Source organism: Fringilla coelebs, assembly GCF_963513975.1.
Source record: "Fringilla coelebs genome assembly, chromosome: 17".
Taxonomy (NCBI): Eukaryota; Metazoa; Chordata; class Aves; order Passeriformes; family Fringillidae; genus Fringilla; species Fringilla coelebs.
The window spans coordinates 5,079,748-5,095,562 of record NC_140043.1 but is presented as its reverse complement, the minus strand read 5'-3'; the positions used below and the strand labels follow the sequence as shown (position 1 = coordinate 5,095,562).

At 46.4% G+C, this 15,815-nt stretch overlaps 1 protein-coding gene across 1 annotated transcript; it reads right to left on the bottom strand.

Moving 5' to 3' along the window:
- Positions 1–447: 447 nt before the first annotated feature.
- RAB35 (RAB35, member RAS oncogene family) lies at positions 448–15,209 on the bottom strand. The gene is made up of 6 exons (XM_084216924.1): positions 15,129–15,209; positions 11,435–11,485; positions 10,554–10,677; positions 3,798–3,922; positions 3,586–3,710; positions 448–3,059 (listed from the first exon to the last, which is right to left on the bottom strand). Exons 1-6 carry the CDS (start codon positions 15,178–15,180, stop codon positions 2,931–2,933), a joined length of 606 nt encoding a protein of 201 aa, XP_084073050.1. The 5' UTR covers positions 15,181–15,209; the 3' UTR covers positions 448–2,930.
- Between the last annotated feature and the right edge of the window lie 606 nt (positions 15,210–15,815).

The following is a 15,815-nucleotide window of genomic DNA, read 5'->3' as shown; positions in this document are numbered from 1 at the left end:
TCCATCTCTGCCCCGGGAGCAGCCTGGGCAGGGCAAGGGCCTGCTGAGGGCACAGCCACAGCTGCAGTTCCTGCACAGAGTCATCAAACACACAGTAATTTCCTGGCCAAGTGAGGAGAGACTCCAGATGCTTTTTACTCACCTTGGGAGAAGGAGCTTTCAAAGATCACTCAATACTTTTTTTTGAGCAGAAATACAGAAGATTACAGCACAATCACAGGCATCTCACTTCACACTGAAATAAGTTACCCGTTCCATCTTCCTCTTTCATGCAAACTAAAACAGCAACTAAACATTTGAAAGCATTAATTATGTTTTTTTTTAATATCCCCTCTCAGGAAATAACCCTTTACAATCAGCAGCAGAGCTCACCCCTGGCTTGCCACCCTCCACCTCCAGGTGCTGGACAGCAGAGGAAACAGAGCCTCAAAAAAAGATTTGGCAGCTTGTAACCTTTATTTTTAGTTTTTTAAAATTATTTAAAAAGCATAATTAGAAACTTTCATTACAGAAATAATCCTAGCAAACCAGTTAGACATTCCATTGCTCAACATTTAGGAAACTTCACATCAGCACCACTAGAGACACGGTCCCCACCCCTTCCAATTGAACAGTGATGGCAAGAACAGAGGTAACTGCTCCTCTACAGCCAGCTCTGGGGAAAAAAAAAAAAAAAAAAAAAGAAGAAAAAAGAAATTCCCACTTTAAGCCAGGAAGCTGCACCTGGATTGACAGAACTCCAATCACAGCCACAAAAACCTGGACTCAAAGAGGACCAATTTTTCCATATAAGAGAACACTCCAGGCTTGGGTGCACCATTTCCTCATTTTATTGCATCATTTCCAGTAAATTCAGACACGTTCTTTACTTCTGCCTATATGAAGTTACTCCCTCCTAGATCTGCACACAGCTACCAACAAGATTCCCAAAGTAACACAGCTGGGCCCCTCAGTCTGCAGGGGGGAACCCCCACAGGACAGCTCCAGGGACCGGCCCAGCTCCTCCCAGCACACACCACATTCCACACTGGAGAGCAGGCAGGATGGACTGCTGTGCCCGAAGCCACCACTTTGCACAGCCTCTCAGCATTGATCAGAGCTCACCCCAGCACCACCATCCCGGCTCACTCCAGTTCTTGGTTACCAGTGCAGGATATGTGAAGAAAAGAGGTGGGTGAAGGCAGCTGGATCCATATCCCAGCACCTGAACCCATTAAAAACCCACGTGTTGCACATTCATCGTTTGCACTTCGGAAAAAGTCTTTAAAGTGATTGACTGTGATGTGATTGTATGATCGGGGCTCTTACCACAACCTGAAAAATCTAAAAAAATGCAGGCAAAATAAGTGACTAAAATTTAGCCTCTCCTGGAGAAAGGGTGAGGAAGGGAGAGAAGTGGGCTGATTCCAAGCTCATGGACATGGGTGAATCACATCCTACCAAACTAAGGCCAGCAATTCCACAGGGCCACTTATTGGCACATGGAGTATGTCCACCTTCAAGGCCTTAAAGGAAGTCATACCCTCCATGCCTTTTAAGGTAAAATTATTTTTTAATATTATTTAGGCAATAATTCAGGTGCTGAGCATGTCCTTTCAGCCCAGACATTTGATATTTTAGTTACACACACATACACTCTCCACCTTTAACTACATCTATTCAGGCTGAGGAAGTGAGCCCTTGTTTTCCCAGAAAGGCTGACGAGGGCCAGGAAAATGTTGCTGAGCACAGCAAGCCCAGTTTATTCCAAGTGTGATCCTCCACCACCACATAACCCAAGCAAGCAAGCTTTCCATTTCTTTGCATTAAACAGCAGTCCTCCTTCCTAACTGAAGAATCCTGGGAATGATCCTGCAGCTTTCATATTCAGACATCGATAAGAAGAGCTGGATTTTTTTTCATGCCTTTTCTCTCTCAAAAACAAAAGCTTTGCCACCAAAATTCACATTCAAGTTCAGATTGCCTATTTGTGGACAGGGCAACAAGGAGAAGTTTGGGGGTTTTGGCAGAATCACATGATTTTTGTTCTTCTCAAAAGAAATGGACCCTCACTTAGGACACTGGCGGAACCAGAAGCAGAGGTCAAAGTTGTTAAACTTTGATTTAGAAAAAAAAAAAAGGTTTTATCCAAACAAATCCCACTTCTGCAGGTCAGTTTGTTTTCCAGTATCTTGATACAAACTACAGGAGAGCACAGGTACAGCTAGGCTGCAGCACAAGGAGGTGAAACCCAAGGATCCAGCCACAAATCTGGATGATGGCAAGCTGAAATTCCAGGCCCCAGCAGCAGCTCCAGCTGCCAGCCCAGGGGGTGGTGAAATGAAACCCCGGGCTCCAGCAGCGACACCTGCAATCCTGGTACCTAGAAAAACACAGCCTGAGCCCCAGGAAAAGCCAGGGACTCCAGGAGAAGCCAGGGGCCCCAGGGGCACCAGATGCCAGCCTGGAGCCCAACAGAAATGCAGCTGGAGGCCCCAGGAAGCAGTCGCTGCCAGCCCGGGGCCAACTCAAATTAAGAACTTTTAAACTTTTTCTTTAAAAAGATGAACTCTGCAGTCCATGATTGGTTGACATTAAGAAGGCAGAAGCCAAAGCGACAACAGAGAGGCGAGGCTGGTTAAAGCAATATACATTATATACAAACTCTTGGGTTAATTAGTCCACTTGGTAGGCAACGTCCTTCTTGTCTACAAGGCGCACTGGAATGAGCAGGGGAGGAGAGGGGGGCAAGATTCCATCCGATACCTTCTTGGCACTGCAGTGGGAAGGTGCCAGCGCCTCTTGATAGAAAACATGGAGAAAAAATAATCTTTAAATAACGGCACAAAACTGAGAAAGTCCTCCCAAAGCCTGCCCCAGTGGAATTGCCCGAGTCTAGCTGGAGGGGCTGATCTGTCTGAGAGCAGAGTCTCTGCAGCAGGGAAGGGGCATTAGCAGCACCGCTTCTTCCTTTTACTGTTCTTCGTTAGCTTCACCACATCGTTCTGTTGCTGCTGTTGCTGCTTTGCTAAGTTTTCTTTCTTTGCTCGCAGGACAAGCTCTGTAATGCAATTAAACATCTGCAAAAGAAACAAGCACACTCAGACCACCCCAGAACTCAGGCTGGCTCCTGTGGGGTGTTGCTCCTTGGAAGCCATTCCCCTTTTCTGTAGGTTTCAATAATGCTTCAGAGACCTTCCCCAACCCACTATGGCCCAAATGGAAATCCAAGACCTTTTCCCAACCCACTCCCAAGCTAAACAGTACCTCTATCCCTTTTTCCAAACCAGTAAGTAAAACCAGGGCAGTTTGGCAGTTGAGGCCAGGAGTGAAGCCTGGGCAGTCTTACCTCCTACAAGCATTCTCAATTCTTTCCTGCCTAATACATGAGCACTGCAAAGCTACTGAAAATGCAGTGTGGGCTCCTTCATTTTGCTTCCCCAACTCTTCTAAAACAGCTGAACGTCCTCTTTTTGACATTTTACCTACTACTGGCAACTCATACAAGCACTTTTTCTTTCTCAATGGGAAGAATGGAATTTTTATTTCTTCTCAAACCATTATCCCTAAATCATTACATCTCTACTCTTCTGAATATTATATTACCTCTTCCACATTAATATTTTCTTTGGCGCTGGTCTCAAACAATTGGATCTCCATCTGCCCAGCAAATTTATAGGCATCTTCTGTTTCTACCACTTTTCGGTCTGGGTCATCATTCTTATTGCCCACTAAAAAAGGAAAGAGAATGAAAGTCAGTTTGGTATTCCAGCAGGCCAGCCCACGAAATAAGATGCCGTAACTCCCTAATTACCTACCTAGTATCCTGCAGACATCATCACAGTTCTGATTAATTTCATGCAACCACCGTTTTACATTCACAAAAGATTCTGCGCTCGTTACGTCGTAGACAACAATGACCCCGTGTGTTCCTCTGTAATACCTGTGGGGTGCAAAGGACACCAAATGTTAACTCAGGGCATCACCTTCTCTTCCACTGAGCTTCTACAGGATTCACAACAAATCCTCAAGTTATGGTAATCAAGTGCCCTCATTTTCTCTCCATTGAGACTCACGTAGCTCTTTTATAACAGCTTGATCCCAGGCTATTCCTCCAAAGCTACAGAGCTCCCTGCTCATTCCCTCTACACAAAGACATTTCCAAGTCCAAAGTCTTCTAAAATCTTCCTTGTTCAGGTTGTCAAGACCTTCAAAGATGACTGCTATCTTCCAGCTACAGGACCAAAGGCAATGGTACCTCCAGCACATCCTCAGAACTGTCTGTGATGTGATCCTTGGGGCTGTATAAGCCACATCAAGTTTTTGCAGTAATTCTGTTATCTGTGAACGATCCCTTACAGACTAAAATTTCAGCAGATCTCCAAATATACTCAGCCTTCAGTCACAGTTCTCTTGAGCTCTCAAAAATTTCTGTCTTGTTGAGCGACTGTGTTCTGATCACACCTTCCTACTCAACAGATCGACTCCATATGTGCATTCAATATACTCTGCTACCTTTAGCCATTAAAAATAAGCTTTATTTCAGTTTATTCCCATTAGTCTTGGGCAACTGGCACCTTTAAAAGATGATGCACAAGTCTGATACGCAAGAAAAATATCTGAATTCAGGTTCCAACATTATCACCTGCAGGAAGCTACCAAAGACAGACAGTATGTGCACCATGAAAATGCTAAATAGAAAACCAGCAAGCTCTAGCTTCTCAGTTTTCAGCCACAATCCCAAGGCCACCAAGTACAGTCCCTATGGCAAATTAGGCAGCTGTGACCCAAAAAATAAAAAGTAATTTAATAAAAAGGTAACAGTTAACAGTGAGGTCTTCATCAGGATCCATTTTTTGTATTATGTGTAGCTTTATTCTTTTCCTTTCATCCTCTTTTCTTTCTTCTGATCAATATTAAAATTTTTAATAAAACAAATTCAAGAAACCAGCATACAAAATTGAGGATTTTCCCTTAAATTGTGGTAGCATTCCTAGACCTTGCTGTCTTATCACAAGCACTTCTTGCAGTACATCCACTGCACTTCAGAGATGTCCACTGAGACCATTCTGCTCCTCTTTGATTTTTCCAACTCAGCAAACACACCTTTGAACTTCAAAGCTTTCAATCTAACCCAAACACACCTTTGAGAAGATCTCAAAGCTTCAACTCACTTTGCTACTGAAGTGCTTAAGCAAGTCACTGTCTCTTCCCACCTCCAGCCTCATCATCCTTCTACAAGAGAAGCCACCTGCCTTTATGCACCATCAGACAGACTTGCAGAGAGGCAGAGATCACCCCCAGAGTCACACACCTTCCTCTCCACATCCCCTGCAGTGACAGCCCCTGGGTACCAGTGCTCCTCCAGGATGCTCTGCAGCAGTAGAACAGTCTGCTCCTACTGGGCACTTGCAGAAGACACTCAAATACTTCTCCCATGCCATGTTTTACCAGTGATTTATGCTGTGCATTTGCTTCCCTTGGCAAGAAGTAACTCAGGTAAGAATTACTTATTCCCAGCCCATAAGAAACCCTGCACTTTCAAATGTTCTAGTCCATTCACAGTTCTTTCAACAACTTCAAAACTTGCTACAGCACTGCATTTGTGCTTTACTTGATTACAACACAACTTTATTCATAACTTGGATGCTTTAGAGGGAAAAGTACTTCATGGCCTGAATCCACATGTTGCAAAAATAACCCATCCTCTCCTGATGCTGGCATGCCCTGCACACTGGTTTTGATGAATCCTGTTTTGTGTGATATCATCAGAAAGGGAAAGATCCCCAATCCCACCAACACACTGCATTTCTCCCCAGCTGAACAATAAACCAATTATCTTCAAGCTCTCCCATATCATCACCTAATAATCTTTTAATTCAGCAGCCCCCAGGCTGACCTACCACTTCCTCCCCAGCACTGAGCATTGCATTTGCCAAGACAACACAGCCCTTGGAGAAGCGCAGTGGTTCAGCTGCACCTACGCAGAGCTGCTTCACTCTGCTGTGCACACCGAGCCCAGCCTGGCGTCCCTGTCAGCCCAACCAGGGGCCCAGCAGAGCATCCTGCTGCTCCTACCTTGCCCACGCACCTCCATTTTCCTCTGAGCAAAGCAGATGATGTCGGGGAGTGGAGAAGGGGCAGCCTGCACGCACCGATCCCACTCCTGACACCTCGTCAGCGCCGCCGCGTGCTGCTCCCGGGATGGGGGCTGCGGGCTGGACCCTGCACAGACACCACCACGGCAATGGGAACCCTGCAGGGGCTTGGAGCTCCTGCCACTGATATTGCCAACCACCTCACCAGAAATAGCTTCCTTTGTGCAAGACAGCAACCCCTGACTCCTGCTGAGTGCCTACCAGCATACACTGCTGCTATTTTTGGAACGGAAAATTGTCTGGCACATCGTTCTAGAAAGGTTGCCAACCCCTCATCTACACTGAAATGTCATTTTCTCTATTGGCTGTCATTACCAAGAGAGATAAACCTGAGAGGTAAGACCATGACTACCTGTTATTCTCTAACTCTTAAGTCCATAGCACACATTTTTTCTCAAAAAGCTGGTCATGCTATTTTCCATCAGTTGTTAGATGCTCTGCATCCTAGATAACATTTAAGGCTTAACAAGTACAGAGAAGCTTCTCCAACCCCAAATGCAGGACAGTACTAGAAAACAAAATCTAATTTATCCTATCCCATACTTCAACTTCCAGAATGATGCAGTGCAGAATTGCTTTTATAACAGGTTGTGGGCTTTGGCGAGTAGAGAACAGATGGGGCTTTTGGCATTCAGGGAGGAGTAGGTGTAAATTTTGTGCTTTTGGCAACCAAGAGGTAGTTGAGACTTTGACACAAGAGAAAGAATGTCTTATCTCCTTCCCATCCACATTTTTGGGGAAATGGAGACCACAGAAACGAAAGCAGAAGAGACCTGAAGTCCTCAATCTGAGCCTCTCAGTCACAGACTGATGCTGGCTGTCCTCTGTGTGGTGGGAGTGCTCTGCCATGAACTCTGCAAACCCCCAAAGCCAGCATCTGCTGGTGCAAATACCTTCATGAAATACAGAAAAAAATGTTCTAGCCCAGTTATTCATGTTAAGAGTATCCATGAAAGTATCATCCTGAGGTGAAAGACAACCAAACCTCAACTGTGTACACCCTTGGATGCTTGGCAGTAGCCAGCAATCTCCCACATAGTTGGAAGTCCCTAGACCTAGAGGCTTTACATTTAGCTTGGGTGTGGAAAAGGCTTAAGAAACCCAACATTTAATTGAAATAAACACCTTATTGTTTGTTCTACCACTAGAATTAAACTGGGGCTTACCCCAACTCAACATGTCCTTCAGCCACCTGCATCCCCTCCTCACATCCCTGAACACAGTCTTGGGAAACACGAAGGAACATTTGCCCCTCATTTCTGGGGCATTCACTACTGCCAGAAACCAGTGAGAAAGCTCACAGATTCCCTCTAGCAACTGCTTCCCAATATGAACATCTGGAGTTATAACAACCAGCTTCATGGAGCACAGCAGTAGCTAGGTCAAATTTAAAAGAGACACTATGTTGGTCCAGTAGGATCCATATGTTGTTTTTTTCAGAAAAACATTTAACTGCCAAATGTGAAAGGGCACTGGTTGAATCCAGCTTCTTTGTTCATATTTCATTACTTTGTAGCACACATTTCCTTGACTTTTTCATTCATTTAGAATTTCCAACCATTTTCCAGAGACTTCTAATAATCTGATTTCATACTCATCTTTCTTTCAAGTCCTTGGAAGCACATCTATTGTCAGTCAGACCAGTCTTTGAAATACTAGACTTTTAGTAATATCTGCTTTACTAGACACAGCAATTCTATCATCTCAAAGATTTATCCCTCTCTCAAACATGCCATTCCACAGGAAACCATGGCAGAAGGTCCCTCTGCTATCACTATTCATCCTGAGCTGGCATCTGACAGCCATTATGTAAAGCTTGAATCCTAAACCCACAGTCCTGAATCAGGACAAAGTAGTCCTGTCTACAAGAGGAAATCAAGTACAGGGACTGGCTGTTCATGCATTTTAAGTATTCCTGCTAATACAGCTGCATCCTGGCATGCTAAATCCCCGGTGAATTTAAATCAAATTTAATTTGGATGACATTCCATGGCAACCAAATTCACACAGATCAGCCTCTCCTCCCAGAAGGCAACAGCTATCCCAGTATTTCCACATTTAACAGACAATAAAACCAGCTGCCTTTATACTTCCTAGTCTGAAATTTTCTTGAGCTTCTGTAGAATACTCCAGACCAACTTGATTTCTGTTCCTTAACAGTTTTATTCTGCTTTTCAGCTTTTGACTGTAGCTACAGTCACGTGAAATCAAACTACTACAACCTTTTAATGTTTCCCAATTTTCCACTATTAACTTCCTACCACCTCTACCATTTTGCAGTTCTAAGTCCACACAGCAGCACTACCAATCTATTACTGTAATTACCAGATGGGCTGTAATTTCAGGCTTGCTTGCCAGGCTTGGCTCAACATCAATCTGAACTCTGCCTTTCACTGTAAAGGGACTCCCTGACCTACTGTAATACTGAAGGAACACCTTTTATAATCTTAACTTCAGTCTAAACCTCAGTCTAGTCAAAGACTAGGCAGACTACTATATTCTGTTGACAGGGCACTCACACTCCACCCATGATTTGACAGCCAAGCCTTTTTGTAAGAACAAGCAAGGTTACTTGATTTGTCAGTTAGTTTAGGATAAATAAATCAGTACTACTTTGCCAATAAATTAAAAAAAAAAAAAAAAAACAAAACAAGCCAGCCATAACCGTTTCTAAAATTTAACTTTTGTTATTGCCTGCTTTTATAGGTGATATGATTAGGAACACTAGACAGGCACAGCCAACCAACATAGCAAGAGGAGCCCTCATCCCACTATAATCAGCATTCCCAAAGCGTTTTCTTCAACACTTCAAATGCACTTGGACACATGAACCTCTGTGCCCAGAACTGCAAAAAATGCAGATCTTTTTCCTGACCATGGAGTTACCATTCAGCAACTACCAGAGCGCTAAGGCAGAAACCCCAAAACGTTAGATTCCCCCCAAAGTAAAATATGCCTCACTTGGGGTAAAAAGCAATGCAAAAGGAAGCAGCAGCAGAGTTCCAAGAGGTCACAGTACAAATGCCTCAAGCCATTTCAGCTTATCTATTTGAAATGTTCATCAAGAAAAGCATTTCCATAAAACACTGCACAAGGTCCAATCCGCAGCTACTCCCGTTGACAGAGGGCTCCCCCTTTGCTGGTATCCCTGCTCAGTGCTGGATACACCATGGCTTTCTAAGCTAGCTGGCATCAGCCCCACGACCCAACGCTCGCTCCCGAGCCCGAGTCGTGCCGGGGAATCTGCAAACAGGAAGGCCATTTGCTGACTCAGCAGTAATCGGGGCTCTCTGACTCGCCTGTCACAGCTGACAGGGCCGCAGCACTGCACGGCTGCCTCCCCCTCACCACTTCCTTCCCAAAACTGCCTGCAGCGCTCCAACAAGAAGTGATGTCACACACAGGAACCCTACAAGAGGCAACCGAGTTTTTTTCAAGCTAAACACTTAAGAAACAATGGAAGTCACCCAGTAATATCCGTATAGGAGTGCAGAGGAAAGGGGTGGCGCACACATCACGTTCAACTTTGCCATTTCTACACATAACACAGATGTAACCAATCTCATTATTTTCAGGTCTGAGCAAATTAATCAATTCATCGGCTGAAAATTATCCTCCTCGAAAATAAGAGCCAAAGGAGAAGTGAGTCATGAAAGACCAAGTGAAATACATGGATCTTTCAAGAATTATTTTGGTTAAAACCCAAGGAACAGAAGTTCCATTTCCAAGTGCATTTCTCCCTCTTCCCCCCGTGAGCAGTCCACTTTTACTGCAATCAGTTTACAAACACATTTTATTCTTAGTTCCCACCACCGCAGCTCTAGGTGTGGTTTCTTCAGGAACAGGAAAAGCTCTGCACATGCTGTTCAAAAGGACAATGAGTTCGAATCTGAATTCCAACCAAGGAAAAGGTTAATATCATGTGGGCGTCTGCTTCAGCAGAACTCCACATAAAGATAGCTGCTAAAGCATTTGTCCTAAAGGAAAACCAGGAGAAATCCTACTCTTCAATCTTCAAGCTGTCCATTAGTTAGATGACACTGACAGAGAGTTTGCACTCTGTGCTTCTGCTGTGCAGTCAGTCAGAGGACAAACTTGGACAGGCACCGAGACAAGCTGTCTACTACATGCTGTCTAATAACTCCAGTTCTACCATTTGGAAACCAGCAGCAGAGGAATAAGACAAAGCCACCACAGAAACACACAGAAAGGGGAGGAAGTCTGAAATCCCAGTTCCAAACCTTGCCAGAATATCACCACCACAGTCAGTTCTGACACAGCTGAGAGAAGTTTCACTGTACAGACCACACAGCTATCATTAGTTAATCAACTGCAACACTTAAATAGCTAAACCCCAACTCTGGACTACGAGATCCAGACCCAGAGCTGCACAGCACAAAGGCTGGTGTTACTCACGTTGATGTAATAGTCCGGAAGCGTTCTTGGCCAGCTGTGTCCCAGATCTGCAGTTTCACCTTCTCTCCATTGATCTCAACTGTCCGGATTTTAAAATCCACTCCAATGGTGGTAATGTAGCTGCCTGGAGGGAAAGCGTGGGTAAGTGAGAACCTAAGCCTTGTTTATTTTGGATGTCCCACAGCACACTTCTTGAACACGACTTGGCAGCAGCTCTCAGACTGGACAGGAGAACAAGGTTCCCCATATCTGCTTACTGTTCAAAATGCCTTATATCATGCTGATCTACGTATTTTTATCTGTACGTAACAGCTTTTCTTCCTAGCCATAAAACCACTTCTCCCATGCCACCTTTAAAATTAAGAGCTCAGTGTTACTAAATCAAATTATTATTTTTCTATCCCACTGATCAAGAGCATGTGCCCAAATATCTCAAGAGAAATAGACAGTAACTATGAGCGCATTTCACTTGTGAAAATTTTGAGACAACACTTTGCTTTAAGTACTTGTGGAAACACTTATTTTGAATACAGTCCATTTGAGGAGTTTCCTCCCAATAAATTGGTTATATCACAAATGTAAGTGGTTTACCACAATACTCAATCAATCTAAATCTCAAATGACTAATAGGAAGTCTGCAGAGTATAGCATAACCTAAACCACCCAAACTGTTTCTGGAACCACCTCAGTATTTCAATACTCAGGGACTTCCAGCTGCAAGTGAAGATCAGGCAGGATGGCCTGCACAGGCTTATACCAAGAGATGCAAAGTTAAAAGCATGATGTATTCCCAGCACAGCTATCAGTGGGCAAACACAGATTCCTTACAACCAGCAGCAAACCTAGAGCATTTCACTTACTGAAGGAAACAAACCACTCACCTGAGAAGGTATTATCTGCAAAACGCAACAGCAAACTGCTCTTGCCCACACCTACAACAAACAAACACAGCAAATCTTTCAATACAGTCATCCTGGGGGTCAGGGACATAACAGTATTTTAACCATCCACTGCATAAAAATCAGCACATCATTTAGTACCATCCACCTTAACTATTCATCTCCACACTCTCTTTGGAGATTTGACCAAGCACAGTCACCCCAAGATTCAGGATGCTCCTGGCAGCAGTGCAGGGAGGGGGGACTTGTGCCCTCCCTCCTCCTGCCCTCAGCAAACCCTCCAACAGCAGCTTCTGAACTGTGGTCAGTTCAAGTGGTCAGAGAAGAATAATAACTAAAAGCAAGTTCACAATCAGTAGGCTTACATCTGCTAGGGAAAGAGCCAAGGCTGAGCATGTCCTGTGAATTAACAAGTGCTCAGAGCACTGCTCTGAATTCAGCACTCTATTGAATTCCACTTGCACATCATGTGTGACGTCAGTAACAGCACTGCCTACCTCCCATTCTGTGTGGAATTTGGACTGCTCTGACAATCACACCAGGGCTCGGCACTACAAAGCTCACATTAGCATGGCCACAGTCTAACAGAAGCCGAAACCAAACAGGAATTAGGAATCACTGTCCTGTACTGCCATCCAAAACAGCCTTGCTCCACATCTCACAGGGAGGACACACACCTTTCTGAAGCTGTCCCTGTTGCCAAAATGTTCCATGAAATGCTTTGAGTAGCTCTTCATCCAGGTTTTCCATAACTGATTGCACCCTGATCACACCCTGTTGCAGGGAAGCATTTTTCACAGTGCTTCAAACAAGAACTGTAAGAAACTCATTCCTGCACACCCACCCGAGGGAATCTGGGTATTTAAATGCCTCCATGTTGTTATCTCTGCATAACATCTCTGCTGTTAATGACCCTTCCTCCCCAGAATAAATCTGCTATGGCATGAAAAGGAAATTCAACTTCACCGAGGTAATTATCTATTAAATCTTTTCAGGCAGAAGTTATCCAAGGTAATTATTTTGATGATACATAACTTGCAAGTTCTTCTTAATAGAAGACCTATGCAAAGGCTATGCAGAACTCCAGTAGTTCTCAGCTGCTGGCATGTGACAACAGCTACCAACAAAAAATAAAAACCAGCCTAAAAGTCTGCATGATTACAGTAAGCCAGGTCTCATTTGCAGAGACTTCAAATCACCAGCCATCTGGAGAAGCCATGCTCATTCCTCATTGCTACCAAGCTAAGGAACAAAACAGGAAAGGGACTAAAAAATGCAAAGCTACAGCATGCATGTAATCAATACATCTGAGCTCAAAAAAGGTAGCAGAGCAGTTCCTGTACTTAAGAGGACTGGTTATTTAGCAAGAATTAAAGCTCTGCAAATACCAGTCAATTAAGGAAAAATAAGAAATTAAGAGAAAACAAGGATGTTTCAGCAGCAAGTGCTGTGCTTCTTGACCAAGCAGCCTTGGCCTTCAGCTCAGTGAAAGGCAAGAAGGTGCCAGAACCCACAGACCTGTCAGACCACAGCACCATGTCCGAGCTCAGCCAGCCCTGGGCGATGCTGCAGAGCTGCACATGACACTGCTCTGTCACACTGCCCTCCACTGCACAAGCTTCACAGCTCCCAGCAGGCTGGCAGCTTCCAGAGAGAAGAAAGCTCCCGAACTCAGGAAGTTCTGCATGCTCCCAGTGACAACGATCTCACTAAACAAACCCTGCCTCTGACCCACACTGTTCACACAGAGAGAAACCACACTCTTGGTGACCCCACACTTCCCACACAGAGCTGTTTGAAGATCTGAAGAGAAGGCTTGCAGGGCCCTCAGCTTCTTGAAGACAGCAAAATGAAACAAAACAAAACAAAAAAAGGCCTACTGACTTTGCACAATTAAAATTAAAAGCGTATTTCAGCGCCAGACAAGATTCTAAGACCCATATCTTACTGAACAGTAGAGTGAATTAAAGAAGCAGATGCAAAGCACAGATCATCTGTATTATTTTTAAATATCTGGCACAGCTGAAATCACCAGCAGCTTTTCAAGATGACCTGTTCTAAAAACACACAAACCTACTACCCCTCTGACAGATTTGCATACAGGGGAAAGCAGATGAGACAGAATTATCCTATCCAGTAACAGTCCACTTCCTACTGCAGGGAATAAATGTCAATAAACAAGGCAAGCAAACTGTTTTGTGCAAGCAGGGACAAAGCCATCCTGTTTGGGTTAGCAAAAACAAAACCAAAGAAAAATCAATAGTCAAACTACATAGTGAGACTTAATTACAGTAGAGAACCACAGGCAGCCTGACAATTCTCACAACACTCCTTTCACTGGGTACACTATGGGGATTTTGCTCAAGAAGACTGAGCTGACAAAATTTATTTAATTGTTTAAAATGAGAAGTCTTCCTCAGAGTTTTCACCATCCTGTTTATCTTGCCTGGACAGTTTTGGAACTCATCAGCAACCAACAGAGCCACTGCTCTACTCAGAATGCAGCATTTGGTTGTAATAATCCAAGGCTCCCAGAATTGCCTGGGGTTTAAGCTGCTCTGAAGCTGCTGTCCTGTCTCCCTCCTTAGATCCCTTCAGGCAGACACAGTTTAATGTAGAAAAAACCATTTTTTTACGTGAAGCTAAAGCTTCTGAAGGTGACAACTGCCAAGATCGTGCAACATTACCCTTTCATCAAGAGCTGTGCCTCGCTGCATGCCGGGACCTGCCGCCCCAAGGACCACACCTCTGTTAAAAGGAGAGGGTGGATGCACCCTTCTCCAGTTTATGGAAATTCAGCTGTAAGCTGCTGGAGTGCTACCAACACCGAGCTGCACCGACGGCAGCAATCCTCCCAGTCCCAATTCCTGTGCACCCAGACCAAAGCACCAGACACTGGCACAGCTCACACGCTCAGCCCTCCAGAAGTGTCTGAGGTTGCTGAAGTATTTAAAGGTCTATTTTCAAAAAAACCTCAAACCACGCCTTTATCTCCTCTTTTTAGATATTTGCATCATAGGCTACAACAAGAAGCGCACAAAGCTACCAGCTCTTCCAGGATTCATTAAGAAAAATAAGGCACTCTAGAACTGAGACTTCAGGCTGAAGCACAAAAAAAGTCTTAAGGAATAATTAAGGTAATAACGACTGTTAAAACGTCCTAGCTGCCACACTGGAAACAACAGTCCTTAGGGCAGCCAGCCCTTCCCATCGATCCCTAAACTGCCTGTCACAGGGGAAGGGAATTCCCTGCCCATCCCAGCAACAGATTAGTGGGCGCCGTCAAAACATGCGCTCGCCAAGGTTGATGCCGGCAGCACTGCCGGTGCTATCCTGGCTTCTACGTGTCTGATCTGCCTTTTCCCGAACCCAGCCAAGCTATTTACCATAATATCCTGCGGTAGCCAGTTCCGCAGGTTTATCAGATAAAACCTCCCGGAGCCCAAGCGAACGCGCCCCGCCATTCACACACAGCGCGGGGTCCCGGCTCAGCCCCGCGCCGCGGCACCGGCAGCACAACGCCGCGGCTGCCCCGGGCGGAGGAGGCCGCCCCACCCCGACTCCCCCGCGCCGCCCGCCCCGGCCCCGCCGCCGCACTCCGGCCCCTCACGGCCCGAGGGGCGGCCACCCCGCCAGCGGCCTACCCACGCCCCCGGGCCGTGCCGCCCGCGCTCACCGCTGTCGCCGATGATGAGCAGCTTGAAGAGGTGGTCGTAGTCCCGGGCCATGGCCGGGGCGCGGCCGCGGGCGGCGAAGCGGGCGGGGGGGGGGGGGGGCGGGGGGCGGCGGCGGCTCCGGCCGGAGCCACTTCCCGGACAAACAGCCGGAACTGACAGCGGGGCCGCCGCCGCGCATGCGCCGGGCCGCCGCCGCGGGCCGCCAGCTGCGCCGCTGCGCCTGCGCCGGCCCCGCCCCGCCCCGCGCCGCGGCTGCGCGGGAAAACGGCCGCGCCCTCGCGCGCCCGCGCCTGCGCGCGAGGGGGCGGCGGCTGAGGCGGGCGGCGCGCGCCGGCGGCCATGGCGGGAGCGTGAGGGACCGGGCGACCCCCGCCGCCCCTCCGCGGGACCCGTGTCCTCTCCCCGTGCCGAGCCGCCGACAGACCGCGGCCGGGCGTGTGCTTCCCCCTCAGTTCCCGTAGGTGCTCGTGTGAGGACGCGGCAGAAAGCGACGCTGCCCCCAGGAAAGTGAGGGAGGCGTGAGGGAGCCCCAGCTGTCCCAGCTCTGCTCCAATGGAGAGATTTGTGTAGGTACAGGAACAGTTCCCAGCGCAGCCCAAGCCGCAGGTGAGGAGCCCCACAACAGTGATACGAAGTGCACAGGTGTGTGTCACAGGCCTGGCAAGTCAGGCCAGTTTGAAATTAAA

Bases quoted from the DNA above. Each gene is read 5' to 3' on its own strand.
- RAB35 (XM_084216924.1), bottom strand. From the start codon at position 15,180: ATGGCCCGGGACTACGACCACCTCTTCAAGCTGCTCATCATCGGCGAC. The intron at 11,486-15,128 runs GTGAGCGCGGGC...TGTTTGTTGTAG, and splicing joins GCTCATCATCGGCGACAGCG to GTGTGGGCAAGAGCAGTTTG. The intron at 3,711-3,797 runs GTAGGTAATTAG...TTCCTTTTTTAG, and splicing joins TGATGTCTGCAGGATACTAG to TGGGCAATAAGAATGATGAC.